Source organism: Oryctolagus cuniculus, chromosome 2 (genome assembly GCF_051225735.1).
Source record: "Oryctolagus cuniculus isolate XC-2025 breed Fujian yellow rabbit chromosome 2, ASM5122573v1, whole genome shotgun sequence".
NCBI classification, from domain to species: domain Eukaryota; kingdom Metazoa; phylum Chordata; class Mammalia; order Lagomorpha; family Leporidae; genus Oryctolagus; species Oryctolagus cuniculus.
This window is the reverse complement of record NC_142868.1, coordinates 4,012,743-4,040,426: the sequence shown is the minus strand read 5'-3', so window position 1 is coordinate 4,040,426 and position 27,684 is coordinate 4,012,743. Positions and strand designations below refer to the sequence as shown.

The 27,684-nt window shown below is 62.1% G+C and overlaps 1 protein-coding gene across 2 annotated transcripts in view; it reads right to left on the bottom strand.

Annotated features, from left to right (window-relative positions):
• Positions 1-449: 449 nt before the first annotated feature.
• The window catches only part of CRMP1 (collapsin response mediator protein 1), a 55,382-nt gene continuing 28,147 nt past the window's right edge, over positions 450-27,684 (bottom strand). For both annotated transcript variants that reach the window (XM_070069563.2, XM_089326922.1), the window contains exons 4-14: positions 26,147-26,311; positions 19,363-19,424; positions 18,206-18,286; positions 14,763-14,831; positions 13,407-13,527; positions 11,635-11,791; positions 10,253-10,394; positions 9,545-9,715; positions 6,537-6,716; positions 3,669-3,834; positions 450-1,224 (exon numbers count right to left, since the gene is read on the bottom strand). In XM_070069563.2, the coding sequence (XP_069925664.1) occupies positions 1,133-1,224; positions 3,669-3,834; positions 6,537-6,716; positions 9,545-9,715; positions 10,253-10,394; positions 11,635-11,791; positions 13,407-13,527; positions 14,763-14,831; positions 18,206-18,286; positions 19,363-19,424; positions 26,147-26,311 (1,406 nt within the window). In that variant the 3' untranslated portion in view covers positions 450-1,132. The remainder of the gene's footprint in view (positions 1,225-3,668; positions 3,835-6,536; positions 6,717-9,544; positions 9,716-10,252; positions 10,395-11,634; positions 11,792-13,406; positions 13,528-14,762; positions 14,832-18,205; positions 18,287-19,362; positions 19,425-26,146; positions 26,312-27,684) is intronic.

Here is a 27,684-nt window from a genome sequence, read left to right as displayed (position 1 = left end):
ACCATCACCACCACCACATCACCACCATCACCATCACCACCATCACCACCACCACCACCATCATCACCACCACCACCACACCACCACCACCACCTGCACCAGCACAAGCCCTCTGATGAGCTCCTGCTCCGGTGAACAGGTGTGTGGCTCGCAGGCACGTGAAGTGGAGATCACAGCTTCTGGTCCGCGCCGTGCAGCACACTGAGCGTGAGCCAAAGAGGCTGATGGCGGGGGTGGGGGTGGGGGTGGGGGTGGGGGCTGGACTCAGACACTGGCGCCCACCCATTCTGCACACCGCCCGCTGGCCATCCTGCCTCTCTCCCCCTCCTGGAAGCCGTGAGCTGGCTCTCCCACTCCCCGGGACGGCCCAGGAGCGGGCCTCCGCCCGGGCTTACACCCACTGGGACCAAGCCTCGGCCCCCAACCCGGATGAACACACAGCAGCCGGCTCAGTGGGCAGTTTATTTTCTTTATTTTTCTCACAAGCTTTGAACTCAGAAACCAGAGCCACACAGTCCGTCGTTGAGTAAAAACGGGGGTGATTACAAAGGAGAACTTTGTACAAAACTTTAAAAAATCTGATGGCCCCATCGACCGGGCCCGGGCGGGCTGGGGCGGCTGGCGGCCCTGGCTGGGGGAGGCCCCTTTCCGAGTGCGGGCTCCTGACAGCGCGTGGATGCTGTCCCTGCCACTCCAGGCCTCAGGCACCTCGAGGGGCTGGGTGGGGGAGGGAGGGGCTTCTCTCCTGCTGGCGTCCCCGTGAGCCCGGGCGCCGCCGGCCGGGCACACGCACAGACTTACACACACGACCTAGCGACATGCAGCAACTACCCTAGAACGACTACGGGGGGCGGGGCCGCCGGGGGAGGGGTGCGCGGGACAGAACGAGACGACCTGACACCTGTGGCTCACTGGGGAGGGGACACGACTCCGCATGCTCCAGGCGCGCCCGTGCGGACGCGCGAGTGGGTGGGCAAGGGCCCTCCACGCAAACACAGCACACTAGCACCACGTCTTCCTAAAGACGGAGGCTCCCCCCGCCTCGGGACCAACTAACACCGTGGGGTTCAAACACAGACAGGGAAAGGAACGGGCGGGGTTCCCGAAACCCTTGGCTCGCGCGCCTCCGCGGTCACCCGAGGCTGGTGATGTTGGAGCGGCCACCAGGGGGCGCCACGATGCGGTGGCCGGTGCGCCTGGGATTGTTGTCGTCGATCTGGGCCCCTGGAAGAGACACACAGCGCCCGTCACTCCGGCGCGACGTCACTCCCGCGAGACATCACCCCCGCGCGACCTCACTCCCCCATGACGTCACTCCCGCGTGACGTCACTCGGCGTGCCCTGCCGTTCCCGCAGGCCGCGCCCGCCTTCTTAGCGGGCCATCCTGAAGCGCTCACTGCTCTAGCCCGGAGCTCCACAGCCCTCCGGGGGCTGCCAAACCCCGCGTTCCCCACCCTCCCTCCTATGCCCCTCAGCCCAGCCGCCTGCGGTCTCCTCACCCTGCTTCCCCAGGAGGATCTGATGATCCTGACACAGGTGTGCATTTGCTGAGTGCTTACTGTTTGCCAGGCACAGGCCGGGGGCGTCCCGTGTCTCTGCAGTGTCACACACGTGTGCTGTGTGCCCACCACACTGAGGGTCCCGGTGTGCATCTCGTGGGGCCCGGGGATGGGGGGGGGGGGAGCCGGGATTCAAGCCCAAACCCGACACAAAGGGGTTGCATGTATGTGTGTGCATGCGGGGCTGTGTGCACTTGCACGCATGTGTGTGCGCCTGGGTGGGTGGGTGTGTGCCCTCGGTTGTGCAGTGTGCACGTATGTGCGTGGACGTGTGTGCAAATGTTCATGTTGGTGCCTGTGTGTGCATGTCGTGTGCATGTGTGAATGTGTATTTGGTCATGCATCGTGTGCACATGTGCGCATGTATTTGCTCATTGTACGTTCATGTTACACGTGCGTGCACACGTGTGATTATATGTGTGCATCGTACACATGTGCACATGCATGTATGTATTTGATGGCACATGCATGGCCTATTCGTGTTACATGTGTGCACATGCATGCACATGTGTGATCTCAGACCCCATCACATGCAATGTGCAGCTCGTGGAGGGGGAGGGGCAGAACTTCCTGTGTCCGACCCGCAGAGCCAACCATCCATTTGAATCCGAGGCATCCTGATGTTAAACACAGACCTAGACTTCTCCCAGCCCTGGGGCAGCAGCCACACAGTGAGAGGAGGCAGCATTGCCAGGGCCCGCGGGGGAGCCAAGGTTCCAGCACAAACTGCCTCGGGCCTGGGTGCTCTCGGTGTGGGGGGAGGCGCCTCCCCGTCCCCAACCTCGCCACCTTTTCCTGCACATCCAAGCCACACACGGGGAAGCCGCTCCCCTGGCGGTGGGGGGACCTGGAAGGATCTGTTCTGGGGTCCTGACTCCACCCTCTTGTCGCTTCACGGGCAGACAAGTCGGTGCTGGGAGCCCTCGGTGCTGTCGGCCTGGGGAGCCACTGCGAGGCCGGCGCAGCCGCCTTGGGCTGCAGAGGGGGCCGTGACCTCGGCTGGGGGAGCACGGGGCACTGCCCCCACCCCGGCCTCTGCTTTCACTGTTACCCCGTTTCTGGGGGGCAGCGGTGGAGTTTAACCACACAGCTGGAGACCGGGCTGCAGACCCGGACCCGGAGAGGAGCCTGAGCGGTGCTTAGGGTCCCTTTTGGGCAAGGGAGTTACCTTTAAACGCGGGCACTCGCACCCGTGGAGGAGCGAGCGAGACGCTCCCCCAGGAAAGGCCCCTGCAAAGTGAGGTGCCTGGGAGACCCGATTCGCACTCCCCTGCGCCAACGGTGGTCCTACCCCCCCACAGTCGAAACCCACATCTCATCCTCTCTCTCCCTCTCCCTCTCCCTCCCTCTCCCTCTCCCTCTCCCTCTCCCTCTCCCTCTCCCTCTCCCTCTCCCTCTCCTTCTCCCTCTCTCTCTGCCCCTTCTGCGAGACACGCCAGCTGTTCTGAGCAGGAGCTGCAAACCAGGGCCCACTGATCCTGTCTGTGCACAGCCCCGCACTGAGAAGCGTTCACGTTTGTATTCAAATGGCTATTGAATAAAACAGCAGAGTCCGCCCCTGGACTCACAGAGCCTAAACCATTTACCGTTTAGCCCCCTTAGGAAAATGTCGGCTGACTCCCAGGCTGGGCCGAGGGCCCCTCCAGCCACACCCCACCCATCTCCAGGCTCCCAGAACCCTCCCCGGGGTTTTAAATCCTTTTACAAACTTAGGGTCAAGTCCTGTTCCCAGCGTGCGCACGCCTGCCCTCGTGTGGCCGTCTTGTGCAATTGCAGGCACATGCTCTGGAGGTGGAGGACTGACCACGTGGAGAGAAGCAAGCCCCCCCCCCCCCGCACTTTGACAATGAGTGGGTGGGGCCTCAGAGTCCTCTCCCAAGTATTAGGAATAATCACGGGGCTTCATAAACGGCAGAGGACCACACAGGCGCCACTCAGAGCATGCATCCTTGGGCACCGCGGTCGGGGTCCTGGGGCCACCCCACAAGGACCCCTCTCCCTGGGCGGCCCCATCCCCGGAGGACGAGGAGCGCCATCCCACCCCTGCCCGCCTCCCGCGCGTGTCCACACGCAGGGGAGCAGCGGGAAGGGCTGCCGGCACAGTCCTACCTGACAAGCTGAAGTTGGACTGGTGCAGGTTCCGGATGGGTGGCGGCTGGTGCTTGGAAGGCGAGGATTTGGCTGAAGGCGCGGGGGTTGCATATTTGGGTGTGGCCGGCACCTCGTACACCGGGCCGTCGTACATGCCCCGCGAGACCCCTTGCAACCCAAAAACCTGCACAGGTGAGGAAGCGTGTGACCGATCCCTGCCTCACCTGGGACACTGTATCCACACACGGGGCACATGTGCACACCTGCCACACTCAGCTGCATGTACACAGGCACCCCACACATCCATGTGAATGCACACACGGGCATATACACGCATGCACTCAGCTTCACGCAGAGGAGCCCCAAATCACCTCCCTGGCACACCCCTGACTCCCCCCACCCCGACAAGGACCCTTAAGTCCCAGGCTGGCCGCACCCAGGGGCCTGCTCCCTCCTTGTCCTCGTGGGAGGTGACAGCGAGACAAAGGCTGGGGGCGGGGACCTGGCTTAGGAGGCCACTCCAGAGGGCAGGAGGGAGTGAGGAGGTGAGTGGTGATGGCAGTGACCGGGCAGGTGTCGGTACTGGGGGGGGCACGGATCCCCAGCCTACAGGAAACCCCCCGAGGCTGCCCGGGAGACCTCAGAGACAGTGGGGGCAGGGGAAGCGTCTCCTTCAGGCCATGGAGAACCCAAGTGTCTGGGGATGCCCAGTGCCCGCCATGGGTTGGTGACAGTTCCCTAACCCAGACCTGGGCATCTTCTGCCACACCCCAGCGGCTTCCTACTGCACAGCAGGGGACGGTGCCTTGACCCTAGGCCCCGCCCCCTGAGCAGGTGATGGCACCCTAACACAGGCTCCACCCCCCTCTGAGAAGAGGATGGTGCCCTGACCCCAGGCCCCGCCCCCTGAGCAGGTGATGGTGCCCTGACCCCAGGCTCCGCCCCCTCCAAGCAGGTGATGGTGCCCTGACCCCAGGCTCCGCCCCCTCCAAGCAGGTGATGGTGCCCTGACCCCAGGCTCCGCCCCCTGAGCAGGTGATGGTGCCCTGACACAGGCTCCGCCCCCTGAGCAGGTGATGGTGCCCTGACACAGGCTCCGCCCCCTGAGCAGGTGATGGTGCCCTGACCCCAGGCTCCGCCCCCTGAGCAGGTGATGGTGCCCTGACCCCAGGCTCCGCCCCCTGAGCAGGTGATGGCACCCTAACACAGGCTCCGCCCCCTGAGCAGGTGATGGTGCCCTGACCCCAGGCTCCGCCCCCTGAGCAGGTGATGGTGCCCTGACCCCAGGCTCCGCCCCCTGAGCAGGTGATGGCACCCTAACACAGGCTCCGCCCCCTGAGCAGGTGATGGTGCCCTGACCCCAGGCTCCGCCCCCTGAGCAGGTGATGGTGCCCTGACCCCAGGCTCCGCCCCCTCCGAGCAGGTGATGGCGCCCTGACCGCAGGCTCCGCCCCCTGGGCAGGTGGGCTCCTCTCCAGCAGGAAGGGAAGGGACCCAGCACCTGCACCTCGTCCACAGCCCTGCGCCCTGGCCACGCAGGCCCCACCCCATGTGCCCACTGCTCTGCCTCCTGCTTCCTGGACCAGACCTCCGTTCCCATTGCAGCCCGGGTGGCCACAGGCAGGTCTGGAACAGGGCTCCCCCGCCCCCCACCTGCGAGGAGGCCGCCAGCACAGGGGCCCAGCACCTGCGGCCGTGCCTGCTCTAAAAAGCTCAGTCCGCCCCCCAGTGTGGCCCAGGGCCAATCGCAGGCCTGACCTAGGAGTGGCCTCTGAGACTGACGTCGAGTCGCGCCAATAGCAGGCTCCGCCAGCCCGCACTTCAGGCCCAGCTCAGGGAAGGCGCAGTCTGAGCTACGCCGAGCCGCCCGCAGGCGCTGCCTGACCACAGGGCAGCCCCGCAGTTCCCGGATATTCAAGACCCGTGATGAAAAGCGGATTAAGATCCGGGTGCTAGGTGTGCTGTCCTTTTGTCTCCAACAGCCCGGAGCACGGGCCTCAGGTTCAGAGCTGCTTAGGGGAAGGAAGGGGGGCGGGGGGTGGTCTGCCCCATGCGGCGTCCCACCCAGGGACTGCCCCAGCCCCCTGTCCTCCGAGGGCCTCCTGTGGTCACTCAGCCCCCGCCAGCCCTGGCCACCTGCCACCTCTCCCAGTCACCGTCTGCCTGTCTGACACAGGACACCGGTCCATCTGGGGTCATGGACCTGGTGCTATACCTTAGCGGGAGGAGAGGGGGCCCAAGTGGACAGGAAGTGGACAGGGCACCACGTGGTTCTGGGTCTTGCAGGGGCCTGGACTCCTCCCTCTCAACTGGTGGTGCCACTGGTGAGCAAGGAGAGTGGGAGCATGCGATCTATACACGGATGCAGGCACAGCCACAGCACACGTGTACACATACACACAGACACGCAAGCACACACCCAACACATGTGCACGCACACACATATGCACAAAGGTACGTGGGCATGCTCCAACATGTGTGTGCATTGCAACAGGTAGTCTGCACACACGTGCACATACATGAAGATACACACACATGCACACACATGAACATATACACAGCACACACATGCACACACACACAGGGCCGTCTGGTTGGGCACGGGTTGCCATGGTGACGGGGTGCGGCACTCAGCGGTGAGAAGTCCCCTCCTGGAACACAGCAGGGTTCCGTGCCTTTGCTGGGACCCTCCCACCCCCTCCCCGAGCTCAGGGTGAGGCCAGGGGAGGACGGGGGCGGGGCAGTGCGGGGCCGAGCACCCGATCACTCCCAGCGCAGCTCCGCAGCTCCCTGGGGGGCACTGGTGTCCCGAGACACGCAGCGGGTGGCCGGGGGGGGCGGTGCTGGCCGCACAGGAGGCCCCCCCCGGAGCCCCGCATCGCTCACCTTGCTCCTGATCTTGACGCGCTGGTACAGGTGCTCGGGGAAGGGCTTGCGCGGGATGAAGCGGCCGGCGCCCTTGCTCACGTTAAGGTTCCCGTCTTCGAAGACCACCTTGCCCTGGCTGATGACCACCAGCGGGGAGCCGTGGCACTCCATGCCCTCGAAGATGTTGTACTCCGCCGCCTGCACACCCCAAACACACAGACAGCTCCGCTGTGGCCACAGCCCCCAGCCCCCTGCACGAACCATGCCATTCGCAGGGGAGGCTTTGCCAGTGGCTTTTGCTCCCGCTTGGAAACACTGTTCGGGGCTGTGTACTATCCCACTGTGCACTCGGCACGGGGTAGGACCAACCCCCCACGGTGGGGCAGTGAACAAGCATCATGTCGCTACCATCCTAACCCAGCCTAATCCAGCCTAATCCATACACGAGAACAGCTTCCCCCCGGGGCTGTGCGCGCCTGGCTGTTCCTCTCTCCAGTCGGGCACGCGGCACAGGGGGCTTCCACCGAAGCGTGCGCCTCACCCCAGAGACGGTCTCCTGCGGGCACGAAGCCCTAACCCTGCTCTAGACGCTGCGATGCCACGTTCCGTCTCGGATGCGCAAGCGTGTGATTCGCCCGATGCCCGGGGACGAAGGACTGGGCCGCTTCCAGGCTGCTGCTAAAGCCGCTGCCTGCACGGGCGCACACGCTCCCAGACAGGTCAGCGCGTCGTCAGCATTGACAGCTGTGCGCCCGGGAAAGGCGACACCGGTTCCTGCCCCGCGCAAGCCCCGCATCCGGCCACGGCTGCTAATGGAGCCCACGCGCTGGCCGCCCAGCCCCCAGGGAAATCCCACCTGCCTCTGATCTCGGTTTGTTCGTAGAGGAAACTGGGCCTCATTTGAAGCCAACAAACCTTTGTTCAATTCTTCTTCCATTTTTGTTTCTTTATTAGAGAGAGAGAAGTCTTCCAAGTGCAGGTTCACCCCCCAAATGCCTACAGCCGGGCACTCGTGGGAACCACCAAGGAGCCAGGAGCCAGGAGCCAGGAACTCAGCCCCAGCGTCCCCTGCAGGCGGCAGGGACCCGTGGGCCCGTTAGTGGGGAGCTGGAGTGGGAGCCGGCGCCACCAGGCCCTGAGATTCGGGACACAGCATCCTCACAGGGGGCACAGAGCTCAGCGCCCAACCCTGCACTCGCCCTGGGGTGCCGGCCCTCGTCATTCTGCACACATCCTGCTTATGTTGGCGTCTTCCTGATCCCGGCAGCCACACGGTATGCGTGCTGCTACGGCAAGGATCCAGATCTGGCCTGGCCCCCAGAGGGGTCGTGGCCCCAAGTCTACCCAGCCTGGAAGCCAGCAGCCCCCAGGCGGTGACCTCAGGCAGGGCCCTGTGTGGGAGCCCTAGGGGCACTGCAGATGTTCATTAGTTAAGATGAGGTTGCAACAGAGAACAGAAGGTCTGATGCCCACAGCCAGGGGCCTCCCAAGAAGATGGCCAGGGGCCGGCGCTGTGGCACAGTGCGTTAACGCCCTGGCCGGCAGTGCCGGCATCCCTATGGGTGCTGGTTCCCGGCTGCTCCACTTCCGATCCAGCTCTCTGCTATGGCCTGGGAAAGCAGCAGCAGATGGCCCAAGTGCTTGGGCCCCTGCACCTGTGTGGGAGACCGGGAAGAAGCTCCTGGCTCCTGGCTTCAGATCAGTGCAGCTCCAGCCGTTGCAACCATTTGGGGTGTGAACCAGTGGAAGGAAGACCTCTCTCTCTCTCTCTGCCTCTGCCTCTCTCTAACTCTGCTTTTCAAATAAATAAATCAATGTAAAAAAAAAAAAAAAAGGTCAGACACTCAGAACAGCAGGAGGTGACGGAAGCAGGGGTTACAGCAGCGACACAGACACAGCCGAGGGCAGCAGCCGGGCGGGGACGGGCCAGGGTCTTTCCACAGCCTGAGGGGCGGGAGGGCGTACAGCCCAGCACCTCGACCTCATGTCCGAGACCACAAAGGAAGGCCCCTCGGCTGCTGTAGCCGCCACTGTGAGACCGCGTGCTGCACTCACATCGGGACGGTTTACCTTGCCGGGGTCTCCTGAGGGCGCCAGGCACACAGCAGGCACAGAGCGTGGCCGCAGGAGCGGGAGAGCGAGCAGATTCCCCGCTCTGAGCAGACGCTGGCGGTCACCGCCTCTGCCCAGCAACGCCGAGAGTGCTGGGTGCACAGTTTCCGGTGAGAATGAACCCAGACCAGAGACTCACACGAGGTCGGGGTTGGGGGGCACTGTGACCGCTGCCCCAGACCGCATCTCCTGCAGCCGAGTGGGGTCCTAGGGGCCTCAAGCTGCTGCCGGGGTCGGGGGGTGCCTGGCACTTCCTTACGAGGCTTCCTCAGCCCCCGTGTCCTGTCCCCCTGCCTGGCGGCTTGTCCCTGGCCAGCGAGTGAGCAGGGGGCTGTGAGGGCTCCCACTGTGGGTCCAATACTGTGTGCCCCGTGCGCCCTGCACCCAGCCTGTGCCCCTCAGCTCACTGCAGGGAGCCAGGGCGGCTGCGGCCCCTGGGGTCTGGGAGTGCGAATGCTCACCTGACCCCAAGGCCACTGCTGGTCACGCAGAGTGGGGGTGGTGGGGCCCTGGGAGGAGCAGGCAGAGGCATCTCTGCACCCTGAGTCGGTTTGCTGTATGGGCACGGAAGACCCAACCAGAGGCACGGGCCGTGCCAGGTGGGAGCCGGGCTCCAGCGTTCTGAGGCTCGGGCCAGCGGCCACAGCTGCTGCACCAGCCCAGCTTGGCAGCAGGGCGGGGGAATGCCTCACCTGTGAGCCGGAACCCAGCTAGGGGTGCGGACGCTTAGCTCAGTCCCTTCTCCCCACTCTGCCCACTAGAGAAGCAACCTGAATGACCGCGTCACACTGGCTACCGACCACAGCCCAGCGGCAACCATTAGCAACCCCTGCTCATCAGAGGGCTCCAAACTGGTGGCCAAGCACGAATTGTTTATGCAAAGCAGGGGCGAGGGGGGCGGGGCGGGCACTCACCGACTTGTGGCTTTTGGCCGTTATGGTCTTGACCTTGTCGGGGTCCCAGATGACCACGTCGGCATCGGAGCCCACGGCCACCCGCCCTTTCCGCGGGTACAGGTTAAAGATCTTGGCCGCGTTGGTGCTGGTCACGGCCACAAACTGGGTCTCGTCCATTTTGCCCGCAGCCTGAAAGCAACAAAGAGTAGGGTATCCCCGGGCAGGGCCGTGGGGCACCAGCCGGCGCTGCCACCCACGGGCCCTGCAAGGGCTGGGAGTCCTCCAGCCTCCCAGCTGATGGCCCTCACAGGGGTCCAGGGCCCGGGCTCTGCCGGGTGAAGATTTCACAGCCCCAGGGTCTGTGCAGGAGCCACCGCCCGTCACCTTGTGTGTCACAGGACCCGAGCTCCACAGGAAATAAACCCTGTGACCTGGCTCAGGGGTCACAGTGCGCCTTGGGGCCTCCTTGTACACACGAATCCTCCCCAGCCACGCAGCACCCCCCCCCCCCGGCTCCAAGCAGGCACATGTGCACAGACGCTCACACATGGCTCCCGCTCCCAACATGTGGAGGGTAATGGTGACATTGTAAGTGCACAGGACTCCCTGGGACTCAGGCTGTGACGCTCGGTGCACCTGCTCCTGCCTCCCAGCGAGGAAGGAAGCTTCGAGGGCACACAGTGCATAACGGGCTTCCGGAATATTCCAGCGTGGGGCGGGGCTTACCACTGCCTTGTCCCACACGACGGTCATGCGCTCTTCTATCCCGTTGACCCCCTCTGGGATCAGGGTGAAGTTGTCCTTGCCCACCGCCTTCTGGGCAGTGCTGTAGGGACAGTGGCCGCTGCCTGTGACCTGCAGGTCCCCGCTGCAGAAGAGGGCAAGGTAGGGTTCAGACCTGAGTTCGCTCTGAACGGCAAACCCCACCTCCAGGCACGTGACACAGGCTGTGGCTCCTGCAGCCCCAGGGGGCTTAGGAAGAGGGCTCTGCTGCCCCCGAGTGACCCTGGAAGGCCCCATGGCCTGGGGTGCCTCGTTGAAACCTGGACCATGGCCTGTGCTGGGCATCAGCAGGTGTGAGACTACATTAGCGCCGGCTCCAGGCTGAGCTGGGAGAAGGCCCCCGGATGTGGGCCTCCACATGGGACTGAGGGCAAGGTCAGGGTCCTTGGGGGCTCTGGGCAGGAGGTGGCTGGCTCTGACTTAGGTCTGGGGTTTTTGTTGAGACAGGGGCGTGCACGGCAGCCCAAGGCCTGTTAGGGACACAGACGTGGGAGTTGCGGCTGGCAAGGCTGCAGTAGGGGAGGCGGGACTTGAGCAGACCCTGAGGTCCTGAGATGGATGAGGTGGGTGGCGGCAGGTGCAAGGGAAGACACAGGACACAGGCACCAGGTCTAGGAAGCCCTTACGTGTGCAAATCCACGGTTTCTGCCCTACTTGGGGGCACAGAGTTCCACAGTGGGGACACCCTGCCCCCCGGCCTCTCTCTGTCTCTTCCTCAGCCCAGCTCCAACCCTGAAAGTCCCACCCCGGCCAAGCCTCCGGCAAGTCCCCAGACAGCTCCTGAGCGAGGGTCTCCAGGGCAGCCCACGCCCCTGGCCACGCGGCCTCATCACGAGACCCTGCTGTCGCCAACTCTGTGTCCCTCAGGCCAGCTAAAAGAAGGGCGGGGCTAAGGCACAGCAGGTACAACGCAAGCAGGCTGGCAGCTCCAGAGCCCTCAGTCCCAGGCCTCCTCCCGTGCTGGCCCAGCGGCAGTTCTACGCAGCAGGTGCACGTCTGCCCACTGAGACAGCACGGGTGACTCGGCCACTCGGGGCTGAGCCGGGATCTGAGCATCCCGGTCTCTCGGCCCTAATCCTGGTGCTCCCCCAGATGCCACAGTGCCTGGTGCCACACGGGGGTGGGGACACTGTTGAGTGGGCCGCAGACAGCCAGCAACGTGAAGGGAGCAGTCAGTAAAGGAATCAGACCCTCAGGGCCTCAAAAGGCTGTGGTGGACAGGACAGGGCCTTGGGCTCCAGCCACTGAGCCCCAGGCCTCCCTGACACCCGCATCCAACCAGCCCACGCTCCCGCCTGCCCGTGCCCCGCACTCCCGGCGCTCACCAGGCCAGCAGAGAGGTCAGGTAGTCGGGCGTGGTGGGGTCTGGGCTCAGCGGAGGGGAGGTGACGAACGCCGCCGCCTTGGCCCAGTTCTTGCTCCAGTAGTGGGTGCCGTCGGTGCCCAAGCTGGCGGCGATGGGCTCGCCGAAAACCAGGGGACCTTGGGAGGGGCAAACACAAGCCAGCGCGGTCAGAAGCCAATGGTGGCCATGGAGCTGCAGACAGCACCAAGGACAGCGGCCCGAGGCACGAGACTGGCCGGGAACCAACACGCCAGCCCGGTCTCGCAGCAGGGACCTGAGCGGCCAGGCCCTGTGCACCTGCTGAGCGCTTCCTGGGGACAAGGGCAGCTGCCTGCTCCACAAGTGTCTCTGGCAGGCGGACGGCATCGCCGCCTCGTGCACACCGGCAGAGCGACCACGGCGTGGCCGGGCTACCGTAGTGTGGGCTCTTCCAGGGCAGGCCTCAAGCAAGGGCTCTGCGTCCAGCATCTACCTGGGAGGCGATCCCAGGCCACACGAGCTGGGCACTGGGGGAGTGACACCGGGGCAGGGAACAAGCCAGGAAGAGGAGATGTACGGCCCCTGGTGCCCCCAGGAGTGGGGAGCCCCCTGCGGCTACTGGAGGCATCAACCTCCCAGAAGCCCCAGCTGGACTTCCACGGGGTCCACGCGGGCTCTGTCAGTGCCAGGCGCGGCCCAGGGATCTTTGCACGCACACACAGGTGCCATGAGGACATGGGCCGACCACTCCCGCCGCCCCGGACAGGGGCCATCCTGCTGCCCAGCGCAAGGGGCCAACAGCAGGTCAAGGGCACGCTGTCTGGTCGCACTGTCTGCCAGGGTGGGAACGTTCCAGATGGACACACGGCCACGGCCACGTGTGCCCTCCAGCGCAGCCGGCACTGCTCGGGCACCTGCGCGGTTCACCCCACGCTGCGGCCGTTCCCAGGGGCCTGGAACCCCTCCTGGCCTCAGTCTCCCCCTCTGTAAAATGGAGCCAACCCCCAGGCAAGCTGTGGGAGCCCAGCCTGTCTGTCACCAAGAGTGGGGCTCGGAGCTGCTTGTCTAGGAGGCGGCCGAGAAGCGCCTGGCCCTGCCGCGGCTGGGCTGGACTGGCTGGACTGGCTGAGTCGTGCCGTGCTCCACACACTGCGCCGCCGGGCGCCACAGAAAACCTTCGCAAACGTCTCCTCACTCCCGCCCTTCCTCGTTTTTTTTCTCCTGTTGCAGTACTGTAGATGGTCATGACACCTGCACATTCTTGTGGGTGGGGCATGGTGCGATAATTTGATCCAGTGCGTGACGGATTTTATATTGAATACACATCAACACACCGCTAGGAAAACGTGCAGTTAAACACAGCACGTGGCGCAGGTTTTATTTCCCACTCGGATTCCTGCAAGCGTGGTGCACGCGGAGCCGGGTGACACTCGGTGAGTGGTGGGTGTGGCTGTGCGTGGTGCCCACTGGGCCACCAATGCTGACCCCCACCCTTACTCCGCTGAGTGAATGCGGCTGACCCCGCCCAGGAGGGGCCTCCAGGACCCCATCCCTGCAGCAGGAGGCGCCTCCTGTCCTCGCTCCGTCTGTCTGTCTGGAAGGAAGCCGCCGTGGGCATCGCTCTGCCTCTGAGGTCCAGCGTCTGCTGGCCACTGCAGCCCTCCCCTGAGGACGCCTGTAGGATTCCTGAGTCTCCCAGGAGACGCCCCCATCCCTCCTGCGGGCCCCAGGCACCCGAGCCGCGGTCACAGGAGCCCCGGGCCGGCCGCGTACCTTTCTTCCTGGCCAGGGCAATGATGTCAGCCGCGCTCTTGCTCATGACCTTGGTTATGTACACCGGGCAGTTGATCCGGCCCGCGATGGTGATGGCCCGGAACACAGCCTCGGCTTCCAGCTGCGGGCACAGCAAGCACAGGGGGTCATGGAGGGCGGGGGCAGGGCGGGAGGCAGGCCCCCTCCTACCCCAGGTCCCCAGGGCTCTGCCTGGCATTTGCTTTCCCGTAATTAACGAGGTCAGAGGGAAGCCTGTGCTGGCAGAGGAGGAAAAGGCTGTGTTGTAAACAAGAAGCATCTGGTTGGGGGCTGGGAGGTAGAACTGCCTTAGTGGCTCTGTCTGGAAGCGCCCGGCGTGGCCAAGGGCCCCAGCCCAGAGAGGCGGGCATCAGAAGGGCATCGGAAGATGGGGACACATGGCCCTCAACTGAACAAACGCCGGCCGCAGGTAAGTGCACCTGTCTGAGAAGCGTCCCCTGTGCGTCCACGGACAGACAGGGAAACTGCTGTTGGGTGCTCTGGTCGCCGCCTCTCTCACCCGGCGCTGTCCACACAAAAGGGCTGGTTGTTTCGATTCTGTCGTGATTTTAATTCCCTGTGCTGCAGCCACAGCTGGGCGAGTGTGTCACCCAGAAGGGCCCCACCCTGCCCTCCACAAGGAGGCTACTGGCCACGTGTTGGGCACAGCAGCAGCAGCCAAGGGCCACGGGAGCTCTTCAGCACTGTCCCCAGTTCTGTGCTGGTCTCACCACGGGCCAGGAACAAACCAGGGCCCAACACGGGGTCCTGGGGCTCGAGAGGCACCGAGCTAGGTCAGGGGCCTGACCACTGCTCGTGTGGGTCCCCAGTGTCCAGCACAGGGCCCGGTTAACTCGTTAATGATTTGATGAGCACGCACGTCAGGAAACCTTTATTTAGCTCAGTCTGTCCCATGCCCGATCTGCTTGCCTTTCACCTGCACTTCATGAGCGCACACATGCGTGCACACGGGCACATGCAATGCATGTGTGCCTGCACACCCAAATGCACATACGTGTGCACACACACACACTTCCAGCCCCAGACCCCAGGTCCTGGGAACAGACTGGCAGGTGCATGCTGGGCTTGGGAGCCGTGGCTCCACTCTCCTGTCACCCAGGACACTCGGCTGACACGCTCAAGAGTCTTGGGGCCTTGGCGTGACCTTCCGCGACCCTGAGAGATGCTGAACCTCCCCCGGCCTCTCTGATGGACCCTCAGGCCGCAGGGTGGGCTGGGATGCCCGGCAGAGGGACGCTGGCTGGGCCGTTCCAGCGAGGGCAGGGGGGTGGGGGTGCTCAGGGCTGCCAGGGTCACGGCCAGCGGGGGGCACTTTACCTCCTCAGGTCTGCTCAGAGCGTGGCCCTCGGGACCCGTGATGCCCATCTCTAAGATGCGCTTTTGTTCCTGCGGGACGACAGAGAGTGGGCCCGTGGTTACCGAGCGCCAGAGCCGCGAGAAGTCGCTGCCCCGACCCAGTGAGGTGGGCGGGGCACCAGCTCCAACAGCAGCCAGGGCTGCGAACAGAGGCTCCTGCCCCCACACCCCCTCCATCTCGCCACCTTCCCCTCTGCAATTCCTCACGCAGCACCCACACCGGGCTTATTTTCCTGGCCAATGAGAGAAGCAGCGTTGTAAGAAGCGAGCTTCGAAGACCGCCCGCCGGGCCTCCAGTCTCCCCGTGTCTCTGCGTCGTCTCCTTAGGGAAGAGCCTGGTGTTGGGGACCACGTGGATGTTGGAATCAAACAGCCGTCGCCTCGGAGACCAGCCCAGCACCGACCACAGCTGCGGCTCTGGACAAGTGGGCCAAGCTCTCGGAGCCCCAGATCAGCGCTCCTAGCACAGGTGCTCGGAGACAGGTGCGTGCGGGAGACAGCCCCTGCCAACGCCAAGCCCACGCCCGGGCACAGCAAGGGCGCCAGGGCCGGCGGCTCTCCCGTCTCTGCCACGCGTCTGTCTGAGTGGCAGGACGCCACGACCCCGACGTTTCCACAGAACCTTGAAGCCCGTGGCCCAGATTCAAACCATTCATTCCCAGGTTTCCTTGTCCTGGGAATTCTTGGGGGAAAAAAAAAAGTTTCTACATGGCCCAGATGCCAGCTGTGCGGCTGCTAATTTTAGCTTCTGCAGCCTCGTTGTCATCATTCTTAGACGCCCCCCGACCATGGGTTCAAAAGAAAAAAAAAAAACAATTTCAGCTGTGCCTGTAGGGTGAGAGCTTATAACACACATGAAACCGAGGCCGGGAACAGCCTCAGGGCCCCGCAGCTGCGCTGGATCCCGTATGCAATGGGGTCACTTCAGCAGCGGAAGGCGGTGTTTAGAAAGCACTTCTGGAAACTGTTTACAGAAAGACGTTTGTGACACGGAGAAATTCCTACGCTAAATTGTTCACGTCACTTACTATTCCCGTCTGGAGAAGGGGAGGGCGGAGAAACAGAGGGGGGTGACGGGGAGGTAAAGGGGACTTGGTTTTCGGGGACACACTTTGTCTACACTGCCTTTTGCATCCCCGCGGAGGGGACGGACAGGATGTGGGGCAGCAGGTGCACAGGATATGAGGAAGCCGAGTCCCCGCCGGCAGCGAGAGGAGCTCGAAGCCCCTGGGTTCTCAGCGGTGACTGCTGAAGCCGAACAGGCACACCGCCAGCCACGACCTAGCAGCCGCTCCCACCGCTCACTGCAGAACGGTCAGCCCGAGCTCACAGAAGACTGGACACGAGGGGGCACGGGACGTCCGTACAGAACGGTCTGAGATCTGAAACCACCCCAAGGTCCAGCTCTGGACAGTCGGGCAGTGGAATTCTACACAGCGATGAAGAAGGTGACAAGCTCCTGCCACGGGCTGAACCACGGGGCTGAACTCAGCCGGAAGTGAGCGGAAGCAGAATGTCAGCGGGTGGATGCCGAGCGGGCCCGCGGGAATGAACTTTAAGATCAGGCTGTGGCGGGAGCTTCCGAGACGCTCCCAGTGCCCCCACCTCCGGGTCCCCTCCCTCTGAGTGGGGGCTGGGTTCGGCACCTGCTTTACTTTTTTTTTTTTTTTTTTTTTTTTTTTTTTTTTTTTTTGACAGGCAGAGTGGACAGTGAGAGAGAGAGACAGAGAGAAAGGTCTTTCTTTGCCGTTCGTTCACCCTCCAATGGCTGCTGCGGCCGGCGCACTGCAGCTGGCGCACCGCGCTGATCCGAAGGCAGGAGCCAGGTGCTTCTCCTGGTCTCCCATGGGGTGCAGGGCCCAACACTTGGGCCATCCTCCACTGCACTCCCTGGCCATAGCAGAGAGCTGGCCTGGAAGAAGGGCAACCAGGACAGAATCCGGCGCCCCGACAGGGACTAGAACCCGGTGTGCTGGCGCCGCAAGGCAGAGGATTAGCCTAGTGAGCCTAGGATGCGACCCCCGGCTCCTCCCGGGGTGGAGGTGGGGTCACCGGGAAGAACTCTGGGAATGACCTTTGTCTAATGGCGCTGACCCCAGTGAGGCTCAGTGGAGGCCCACAGAGGTCTGGGGGAGTCACTTTGCAAACGCTGGGAGCTCAGGCTGCAAGGGACAAAGGCCAAGAACCCACACAGAGGCGGCTGCACCCCCAGACGCTGCTGGGCAGGAAGCCGCAGGGAGCGCTCCCTCTTGTACGAAGGGTGGGTGACCTGGGGCCCAGGGCCGCGGAGAATGACTTGACAGTGACTGGCCAACATTTGCCCGGCTGGATCCCACGACTCCCCTTCCCGACGGGCAGCCCGCCCCGCTGCACCACCGCGTGTCCTGTGCCGCTGCCGCTTCCCGAGCCACGCACTGCACGAGACACCACCGCGGAGCCCCGAACAGGTGAGGCTCCGGTGCTGCGCTGATACTGACGGGAGAAGGGACTGAAGGGACTCCTGGGAGGGGGACCTTTGTGTGCGGCAGGATGTCGGTCCTGGGGGACAGGAGGCAGCCTGGGGCAGCATCAGGTCCGGCCCCCAAGGCCCTCACTTCTTGCTCCTGGGCCGTCTCTGTCCCCATCATGGCACAGAACCAGGTACGGCTTGTTCTCGGCTTTGAAACTGAAAGGGTTTCCATCATCCGGGAAACCAGAGAGCCGACCGCTGAGCCCGATCGGTGGTGTTTCAGATGTCCTGACCTGAACCTGGTGCGGCACCACCACGGGGCGTGGGGACCACACAGACAGGCTGGTACTGACCCTGCTGCCCCATGCCTCAGTTTCCCCAGCTGCCAAGTAGGGGCGACTACACCTCCCTCACCTGGCGTTAACCTTCCCCTCTCTGCTGACCCCGACTGTGGCATTGCAATCACTGGCCACTGCACGCCAGGGACCCAGGCCAGGGACCCCCACCCCACGCAGCCATCAGCAGGGCCTGCTCACCGTGCTCCACACCCGGCACCCTGCCCCCACTTCACGACTCACGAGAACGGCTGGAGGCCGACCTGGCTGTCCCTCTGCCTCCACTGTTGTCCCCATCTCCACCCCACCCCTGGCCTGGCCCTAGCTGATGAGTCTCCCACGCGTGACATCACTTAATGCTCACAAGGCTGCCCGGCAGGTGTTTCTGGAAGAAGCCAATCCCTACGTGGGGTGCTCATCCCTGCCCACCGCCCTTGAGCACCGCTCCGGATGGGCGCCAGCTGCCACACTGCACTGCCCACGTGGCAAGGGACCAGGGCCCCTCTGGTCAGCGCTCAGCGAAGGACACAGCCCCACGGGCTGATGGGACGCGGGGCAGGGGGTCCTTAAAGCAAGCAAGGAGAGGGAAGCGAGGCGGAGCAGACCCGCACAGCACTCACCTGAGCTATCAAGTCTCCGTTTTCCGCGTGGACCAAGATCACGGCTCCCAGCCCCTTCAGGAAGGTGAAGGCTTCATAGAGCTGCGGTCGGAGGAACAGGGATGGGTGTGAGCCGGAGACAGAGCCAGCTCCTCTCGGCACCCACGCTCACGCACCTGCTGGCCGCGGCAGGCGCAGCGGGTGCTCCCGCACAGGCCTGGCACACCTCACTCCACGAGTCAGACCCTGGGAAGCTCTTCCCTCCCCCAGACACCGTCCAGGTCCGGAAGCAGGAGGTGGGGGGACAGAACCGATCAGCAGTCCCGGGGCCTCCCACTTTCTTCCTGCCTCGGCTCCTTGGCAACAGCTGTGGCTGTCGGTGTGACAGCCGAGCTGAGCCGTCACTTCAGCTGGTGTCACCAGGTCCGCCCGGGAGACAAGCCCACCTTCCCAAGGCTCGGCGCCTCTGAGCTTACAGACCACGGTGGGCAGGGCAAGCTCTCCGCCAGCTTCAGCACCGAGGACAAGCACACAGCTGGCAGCCCGGCACACAGCCAGGCCAGCCCTGCCCACGCCTGACGTCTCTCACCTACGCTGAGGACCCAAGCCACCCAGGACCACGCCCCCAAGGTGTGTTTCCATGGAGACGGCAGGTGCAGGAGGCCACCTGGAGGCAGAGCACCCCCCCCCCCCAAGACTCACAGCCAGAGGCTGCCTGGTGGAGCAGACACCCAGACCAGCAGGTGGAATCACACCCACGCCCCTGCACCGCGCGGGACTCTTCCCGGGACACTGAACCTGTGTTCAGCCTCCCCAGTGCCCTTTTCTGAGGAGCGTTCTGGGGTACGCGATTTCCTGGCCCTGCCTGAGCCCCAGAACCAACCCTGGAGCCCTTGGGAGGTGCCGGTTCCTGTGCCCAAGCCACCAGAGCGGGGAACGCACTCTGAGACTCTGTGGGTGGCAGTGGATGAGCCGGGGCCAGGCCGCCCACCCCACCTGGCTGTCGTAGGGCAAACGGAACGAGGGCCCAGGAGAGGCCATGAGTGACACATGCCACAGCCAGCACCTGAACCCAGAGCTCTCCCCCCGAGTCCTCACAGCCCCCCACCCTTGTCAGCTACTGCACTGACTGACAGCCCAGCCAGCAGGGGCGGGGCTGGGCCCAGGGAGGGGCCTACCTGGCTGTCGGACATCTGGTAGAGGTCTTTGTAGGCCATGTACACCTGGAAGGAATTGACCCCTGTGTCAAAACAGACAGACAACAGTGTGGTCAGGGCAGACAGCACGTCCGTCCAGGGACAACAGTGTGGTCAGGGAAGACAGCACGTCCGTCCCAGGGACAACAGTGTGGTCAGGGCAGACAGCACGTCCGTCCCAGGGCGCAGCAGCCACCACCAGGAGGGGAGGGGCACCAGAACTCCCAGAAGGGCCACCAGCATCACCCTGGGGCCGTGGCCTGGGCCCCGGAGGCTCCCTGGAGGTCGCAGCTAAGCCGAAGCTGAAGGCAGAGGAGAGCGAGGGAGTGGGGAGCAGGAGGGAGAGGGCTCGGACTCCACGGAGCCGAAAGGACACGGTGGTGGCTCCCAGCAGGAGTCCTGGAGCTGCGGCCAGGGGAGCTGGTGCTTTCTGGTCTAACTTGTCGTCACTGCAGTACAAATACCTAAATGCAACTGGCCGTCACAGCCGGTTTAAACCCGACAGCTGGGTGACATGTTGACCACGCTGGCTGACCCTCACTCTATCCAGCAAGGCAGGGGCCTGACCAGAGACTTCTGGGGGCAGAAGGACTGTTCTGGAAGCCGCGTGGAGGGTGGGTGTGCAGAAAGAGGAGGAGGAAGACGCTGGTGGCATGAGGGCAGGTGTGCAGGGGCCGGGAGCCGGGGCAGGAGCCGCACAGGTGAGCAGTCACACAGGCGGAAGGGACGGGACTCGGCCACGGCGTGTGGCAGGCCGGGGAGCAGGGGACGGGCAGGAGGGACTTCTCCCTGGTCCACCTGCGAGTCGTTTGAGGACGGAGGCCCAGGTCTTATCTATCATTCTGTCGTGCACATCTGTAACGTGCTTTGCACACTACACTTGTAATGGAATTAGCAAACATTTGGACTGGAACAAGAAGAATTTGAGACAAAAGTTTAAATGAGATGGAAATGGCTCTCACCCTGAGAAATAATAAAAACAAGCCAAAAGCCGTGGTGTGGCCGGTTAAGCTGCCGCTAGCAACATCAGCAGCCCATGCTACAGCACCAGTTCAAGTCCCAGCTGCCCTGCCTCCCATCCGGCTTCCTGCTCATGCGCCCGGGAAAGCAGTGCATGATGGTCCAAGTGCTTGGGTCCCTGCCACCCACGTGGGAGATCTGGATGGAGTTCTGGGCCCCTGGCTTGGCTTGGCTCAGCCACAGCTGTTGCAGCCATCTGGAGAGTGAGCCAGTGGATGGAAGATATTTCTGTCTCTCTGTCTCTGTCCCGCTCTTTCTCGGTCTTTCAAATAAGTCTTTTTTAAAAATCTTTTTTTCCAGAAAGATCAGGAAAGAAATTTTAAGCTGTCTTCAGAGACTAACCTACAAGTTTGAGCCTCTAGTCAAGAGGGCTTACATGATCCCATGTGCCTTGTGAAGATACAACATTTTGAAATGCAAAATAGAAAACAACCTACAGACGTGGAAGAAAGACCAATGAGTAAACAGGCAAGACCGCAGCCAGAGGTAAATTCATAGCTTTCCATGTTGCATTTTTTTTAAGGAGAGAGGAAGAAGTCATAAAGCAAGTAAGCTTTCACAACAAGGAATGCTACAAGGACAGAATGAAAACCCACAGATGTAGAAAGTAAACCACACAGACAGAAGGAATAATGAACTGGAAAACACGTGGCAGAATTAATAGCTGCGCCCTGGCACCAGTCCCCAGGGACAGTGGGGTGGCCGGCAGGGCAAGCTCAGGTTAGAAACCACGAGAGTGGGCTCTGAACTTAGAATAGAAGCAAGCATCCAACAAGGCAAACACACTCGACACCAGCAGCGTTTCTGTGCAAACCCTACTTAGAAAACCTCAGGCAGTGGTTACGTAGGGGAGGGGCGGGAGCTGTGATTACCACGGGGCCAGAGAAGGGTCTTGGGGGGGGGCAGCTGGCAACGCCCTGGCCCCTGCCTGGCGGGGGGAGACCCCTTCCTAAATCACCAGGCCACACACTGGACTCGTATGGCATTTTGTCCTGAGATTAAAAGAAAAGCAGTGGAGCGGAAACACCATTCCTGCCCCCAGAAGCCCCTCCCTGTGGCCTGCTTCTCCTGGCCCCCACCAGAGCTTTCCCAGGCTCCTCGCAAGGAGGCGCCGGTAGGGGACACCTGCTGGGCGGCGAGGCCCTGGGAACGCTCAGGAACTTTCTCGCTTGCTCCCTCTTTTACTCCTGGCCTCTCGGTAGCCATGGAAACAGCCACGCTCATGCAACGTGACTCCAGACCACGGTCCAGGGCTCGACGCCTGGTGGAGGCTCGGCGGAGCCCCAGTGAGGGACTGAGTCCAAGGGTCCCAGAGCACACCTGCTGGCCTCTGCAGCACAGCTATGCACCTGCGCACGGGGCAGGCTGGCGCCTCCCCCACGGGGGCCAGGGCAGTGCGGGGGGGGCGAGAGACGGCTCAAAGAGGGAGCAGAGGTGAGTGTGTGGGAGACGCCCTGGCGGCTGTCTCTCCTGCAGGAGCAGCGGTTGGCTGAGAGCTGGCTGTGAATGCAGGACACAGCTGTGGCAGGGGCCCTGTCGCTGTTCTAGTGGGGGTAATTAGCAGCAAGCAAACAAGGGAGCTGGTTTCAGGCAGAGACAGGTGCTGGGGAAACATGAAGTAGGCTGGCGCACTCTAAAAATGGACAAAATCTTGCAGAACTGCCATCAAGAAGCAGAGTCTATTTTTAAAAATGTTTGCATCTAAATGAACTCTTCAACTCTCTTTGGATAAGGAGAGGCCCGGATTGGCCGGACTGCACAGAGCAGCTCCTCGTCTCGGCTGTCATCAGCGCACAAACAGATCTGGATGAGAAACCGCCGCTGGACAGCCACAACTCCGCTAAGACCTCAGACGCCTCCCGGGCGGGGTCCGGTCACCTTGCCCGGCTGGACAGAGGCGCTCCTGAGACTTCAAGGCTCTGGCACACACGGCACAATGCCTTGTGCTAAGCAGGTTGACCTCAAACAAGATTTGCCGAATGGGGTGGACCAGGCTCTGATACATGGGAAACCCACGGTGTGTTTAAGGAAGCTGCATTCTCTTGGGTTGAAAGAGACCCTGATGGACTTCAAAACAGCAGGGGTCTCCTGGGCTGCTGACCTCCTACAGGTAGGAAAAAGCTGAGCCATTGGGGGCTGGGGGAGGGGAGCGGTGACAGCGCAGAGGGCGAGCTGCGACCAAACCCCAGTCGGAATCTCGGCCGGGCCACTGATCGCACACACATCTGGCCAATGTCGTCTTTGTTCTGCTCTTTCAAACCTCGAAGAATGTGAAAAACCAAGAGCAACAGGGACACAGGCCACAGGCCAGCTCTGGCCCATGCAAAGGCGCTAGGCTGTCCTACCTTGACCTTGCTCTCAGGGAAGGGGCCTGGGCTCTGCGAGGGAACGCTCCCCACCCCCAGGGCGAGGTGCCACCACTTCTCCTGGTTTTAGGCAGGAGTGTGGGTTGTGGTTATTCCCATCCTGTCCCCATACTGTGCTGATTGCAAGTGGGGTGTGAACATTACAGACCCGCTCAGGGCACAGGTCCCCGGATCAAGAGAAGCCACGCCCACAGAGCTTCATCTGCCCTCTGTGTGGAGACCATGACAGCTACTGGGCCTGAGACCACAGCTTTATGCTGTGACCGGCTGAGAGCATAGGGGTCGCTGGGGAGGAGAGAGAGACACTGGCACAAGGAGGACCACGGATAACGTTAGACAGAACGAGGCTCCGCGGTAAACGCTCGCAGCCACAATGTCCCTTTAGTTCCTGCTATTAAGAGATGGAGGCTTCTCCCCACGCCGTGCATCGGGGCTGGTGTGACGGCTGCTCTCAGGGGCTGCGCTGGGATGCCGGCACGTGTGTGCCCAGCTCCAGAGAGAGGCACTGAGGACCCGACCTTTCCCCAGCCCCGACGCAACGTGAAGAGCCCAGGGCAGGAGAGAGGTCAGGCGATGGGCGGCAGCTGGACTGAAACCCAGCCTGAGCCGCACAGCCCAGCCTGCCCTGCAGTGGGCGTAGTGTCTCCTGCCTGACCCACCTGGCACAGCCCCAGAGAGAGAGAGCGAGAGAGAGGGAGAGAGAAGGTATAACAGACAGAACCCTGTTAGAGCCAGCAGGCAGCAGAGGCTCCTCCCAACCCAGTCTGCGTCTCCAAAGAGTGCCCCCCCCCACGTCACCCCCACCTAGCATCTTTCCCCCCCTCCACAGGGAAGCAGCACTGAGCCCCGGCTCCACCTCCAGCTGCGCCCCCTGCAGAAATCCTCCCCCAGGAGACTCCCAGGCTCACCAGTTTGCTGGGGTAAACCACAAAGCCGGCCTGGTTTTGTTACTTTGTTACAGCAGCAAACCACACAGGCTCCCTGCCTGCAGGCCCATCTCTCGGTCTCCGCTGACAACACGGAGCATGTAAAGTTCACCAGATCAGCAATGGAATACTCCGACGTCCCATGAGAAGGTGGGGTGGGGGGGGGGCCTGGGGGCAGGGGGGGGAGTGCGCACACACGCGCACAGATAATCGCTAAGAGCACACAGTCCCGACTGCAGCCAGCACCGCCCTGAGCACTTGGCACACATCTCCCAACCTTTAAATGACCTCCATGGTCTCTCCAAGGGGAGAAAGGGACACGGAGGGGGGAGTGGTGGGCCCCAGGGAACACTGACAGTGAGTGGGGGAGGGGTGGCCTGGTTTCCCACGTTACAGAGTGAAAAACATACTGCAGAATTCCATGCACATTAACAAAAGGCTCCATTTATCTAGAAGTTTCATGTGCACACGTACATATATGTGAGTGCGTGCATGCATGGAAGACACATGTATGTCGGCACATGTACACCGGAAAACGCTCTGCGCAGTCCCACGCTAGGTTGTCCCGTTCACCCGGGACGGCACCCACGTGTTCTAACCCTGGAACATCGATCAATACCAGCATGGCCGACACGGGTCGGCCGCCCGCAGACCCACGAGTGCGTCTGGAACTTGAGTGACGCTTTTCCTGGCCACTGCTGTTTCTCCTCTCTCTCCGAGGGAAATGTCCTGGATGTGAGGACCCCGACAAATGTCCCGCCTGCAGCCAGAGCCTGGTGGTCTCCCTCGACCATGATGAGACCCCAGCATTCCACCCCAACCCCTGGCCACGCCCTCCTGATGGCGTCCATGGCGAAGCTGTTAAACCCCACGCAGTGGGGTCGGAGGGGGACGGCTCAGGACTTAATTAGGCAAGGAAAGCAAGACACACAGCGGTCAGTCCCCGACTGCTGACCGGACTCCCAGCAGCCACAACGGACGCAATCGGGTATAACAGGCATGAAACATGCAAACTGACAGCAGGCAAATACACCCGATAGGCACGAGAGGAGACACCCACGCAGGGCGTTCAGCGGAGCCGGAGCTCAAGCACCTCCAAGGAAAGCAGTAAAGGCACAGAACCGTTCACCCATCAAACCACCAAGGCTCTCGGAGGCAGCGACGCCCAGCGGTGCAAGCAGCAGGGGACCGGAGACCGGCGTGGGCGCACCGGGCCGTGCCGCATGCCGGACACCGATCGGGCAGGAAGCACCAAGCTCCTGAAAAATGTGAAACCCTTTGACTTTGGGACTCCATCCCTGTGAGCCTAAGGAAGTAATTAGAAATGCAAACAAGTGCTTACGCCCAAAGACATTCACCGCAACACGTTGTACAATAAAATAAATGGAAAACCCAAGTACCCAATAAAAGGAAATTAGCTCAGCAAGTTAACCATGACATTGAGCAAATTAACCATTACATGGACTCTCACGAGCCATTAAAAAGTTCCTGATAAAATTACTCATAAAACGTTAAGTGGGAAAAAAAATGCAACTTCCAAATAACAGCAACCGTACGACCGCCCAAGGAAAGACGCCGTCTCGGCGGACGGGAATGGACGCCAAGGACACCGCACGTTAGCGGGCAGCTGCGGCTGGGGGCAGAGCCGGGGGCGGGGGCGGGAAGTCTTTTTCCCACTCTCAATTTCCTGGCTTTTTTTGCTGTTGTGTTGGAAGCAATAATCGTTTCATAATGAGAAAACACAGCAGGTGTATTCCAGTTGGAAACACACGCAGGCTCCGTGAAGTCCCCCGAGGGAGGCCAACAGTTCTCGGGGTGCCCCTGCGCCCCAGCCTAGACCGCGGTCCTGCCCTGCCTCAGCCTGCTCTGCTCTGCTCCCCGGGGTCTGGGGTTCGACTCCCCTCCATGTGATGTGAAGCATCTGTACTGGGAGGGACTCCTGCTGTGCACCCGGAGGTGAGTCGGGGTGGGGAGAGTGGTTGAAATCAGTCCCCCCTCCCTTGTGGGGCTCAGGATGGAACGCAGGAGCCACACGCGTGACCCATGTCCCTTAGTCCCAGCCCAACAGGAACAGATGCCCCGGAGAGGCCCAAGGACGCAGCGCTGGGCCTTCCGGGAACAGAGCAGCCCTGACCGGGGCCACGGCAGACGGTGCTGGCTGAGCTGGGTCTAGAAGGCGACAGCCAGGACAACAGTAGCTGGGCTGGGTTCCGGTGCAGACAGGAAAGGGAGGCTGGGCCAGCGAGGGACCCGCACGCCTGGCAGTGGAACCCGGGACACTCCCAGGGTCTCCGCAGACTCCTGGGGCCGGTGGGGGTCGGGGTGGGCAGGGGAAGGGAAGTCTGGATTTTCACTGGGTTCAGCCAATGCAAATAAAGGGATCTGTATCTCCACCTAATCTTGGGATCTACCCTAAACCAGAGACCCCGAAGTCCCCCTCCAGGGCCAACTGACCTTTGTCCTGCACCAGCACCTCCAGCTCCTCCCGGACCCCGTCATGCCAGCTGGTGACGTCCACGTGCAGGGAGTAGTCACAGCAGGACTTGGTGTCGGCCGCTTCATGCCACTTCTCAAAGGAGGCCAGCAGGCTGGACCCAGGTTCAGGAACGACGTGGTCAACTAGGGCAGAGCAACATGCAGCATGATGCTTAGGACCCAAGCTGTTCCAGTGGTGGCCATATCAGCACCACCATCACCACTGCCTGGCACCATCATCACCTCCATCATCATCACCCCATCCCCACTACCATCTCCATCGTCATCACCACCATCATCACCACCATCATTATCACCATCATCACCATCATCATCTCCATCATCATCACCATCATCACCACCACCATCTCCACCATCATCACCCCATCAGTACCACCATCATCATCACCATCATCACCACCATCACCATCACCATCATCACCACCATCATCACCATCATCATCACATCAGCACCACCATCTCCATCATCATCATCACCACCATCATCACCATCATCATCACCACCATCACCTCCATCGTCATCACCACCATCATCACCATCATCATTACCACCATCATCACCATCATCATCATCACCACCATCTCCATCGTCATCACCACCATCACCTCCATCGTCATCACCACCATCACCACCATCACCTCCATCGTCATCACCACCATCAGCATGGCCCGTCACTGTCACCACCATCACCATGAGCACAGCAGTGCCATCATCACCAGCGTCTGCTGTCTCCATCACCATCATCCCAGCTGCCTGTCAGTTGCTTTCTATGTGTCAGGCAGTGCCTCGAGGGTTTTACATGAATTACCTCACTCTCACACCCATCGCACGTGAACCCCGACACACCACATGGTTCACATCACATGTGAACCCCGACAGCCACGTCTCACAGACCTCAGGGTCAGTAGTGTGTCTGAGGTCACACACGAGTAAGAGGAGGGGAGGCAACGCTCCCAGGGGCAAGCCAGGAGCCTGAACCTCCACGTGACGCCACACTGCCCCCTTGGACGACACTCAAATCCTAAGGTCACCACCACTTTCAGATCACGTAGTGTAAGGTGGACCCAGAAGGGGCCCTCCTGCTTCACACTGGCCTGACCCTACATCCCCAGCTAGCCACTGCCTCTGGCGGGGTGTCCCACGGTGCAGTCCCTACTTGGCGCCCCACCCCTGGGCAGCACCGGCCTCTGCACATCTCCAGGAGACCCCCCACCCTCCCTCCGCAGGGCCCCTCACGGCACACTCATTCCCCTTTCTAGAAACTCGGTCCCCCGGTTGCCATGGCAACACACCGAATGGCTTTTTCTGGGCCTCTTTCTTGTCCTGTTTCTTTGGCTGCTTCTTCTCAGTCTCCCTGCTGGCGCTTCCTGCTCTGCTCGTCCGTTACGTGGTCAGGCCTGGTTCTAGAAGGTGTCAGTTTGTGTGCTTGCTCATTAACAGGTAGCACCTCGGGGCTGCCATGTGGCACAGCGGGTATCCCAAGCGCGCACTAGCT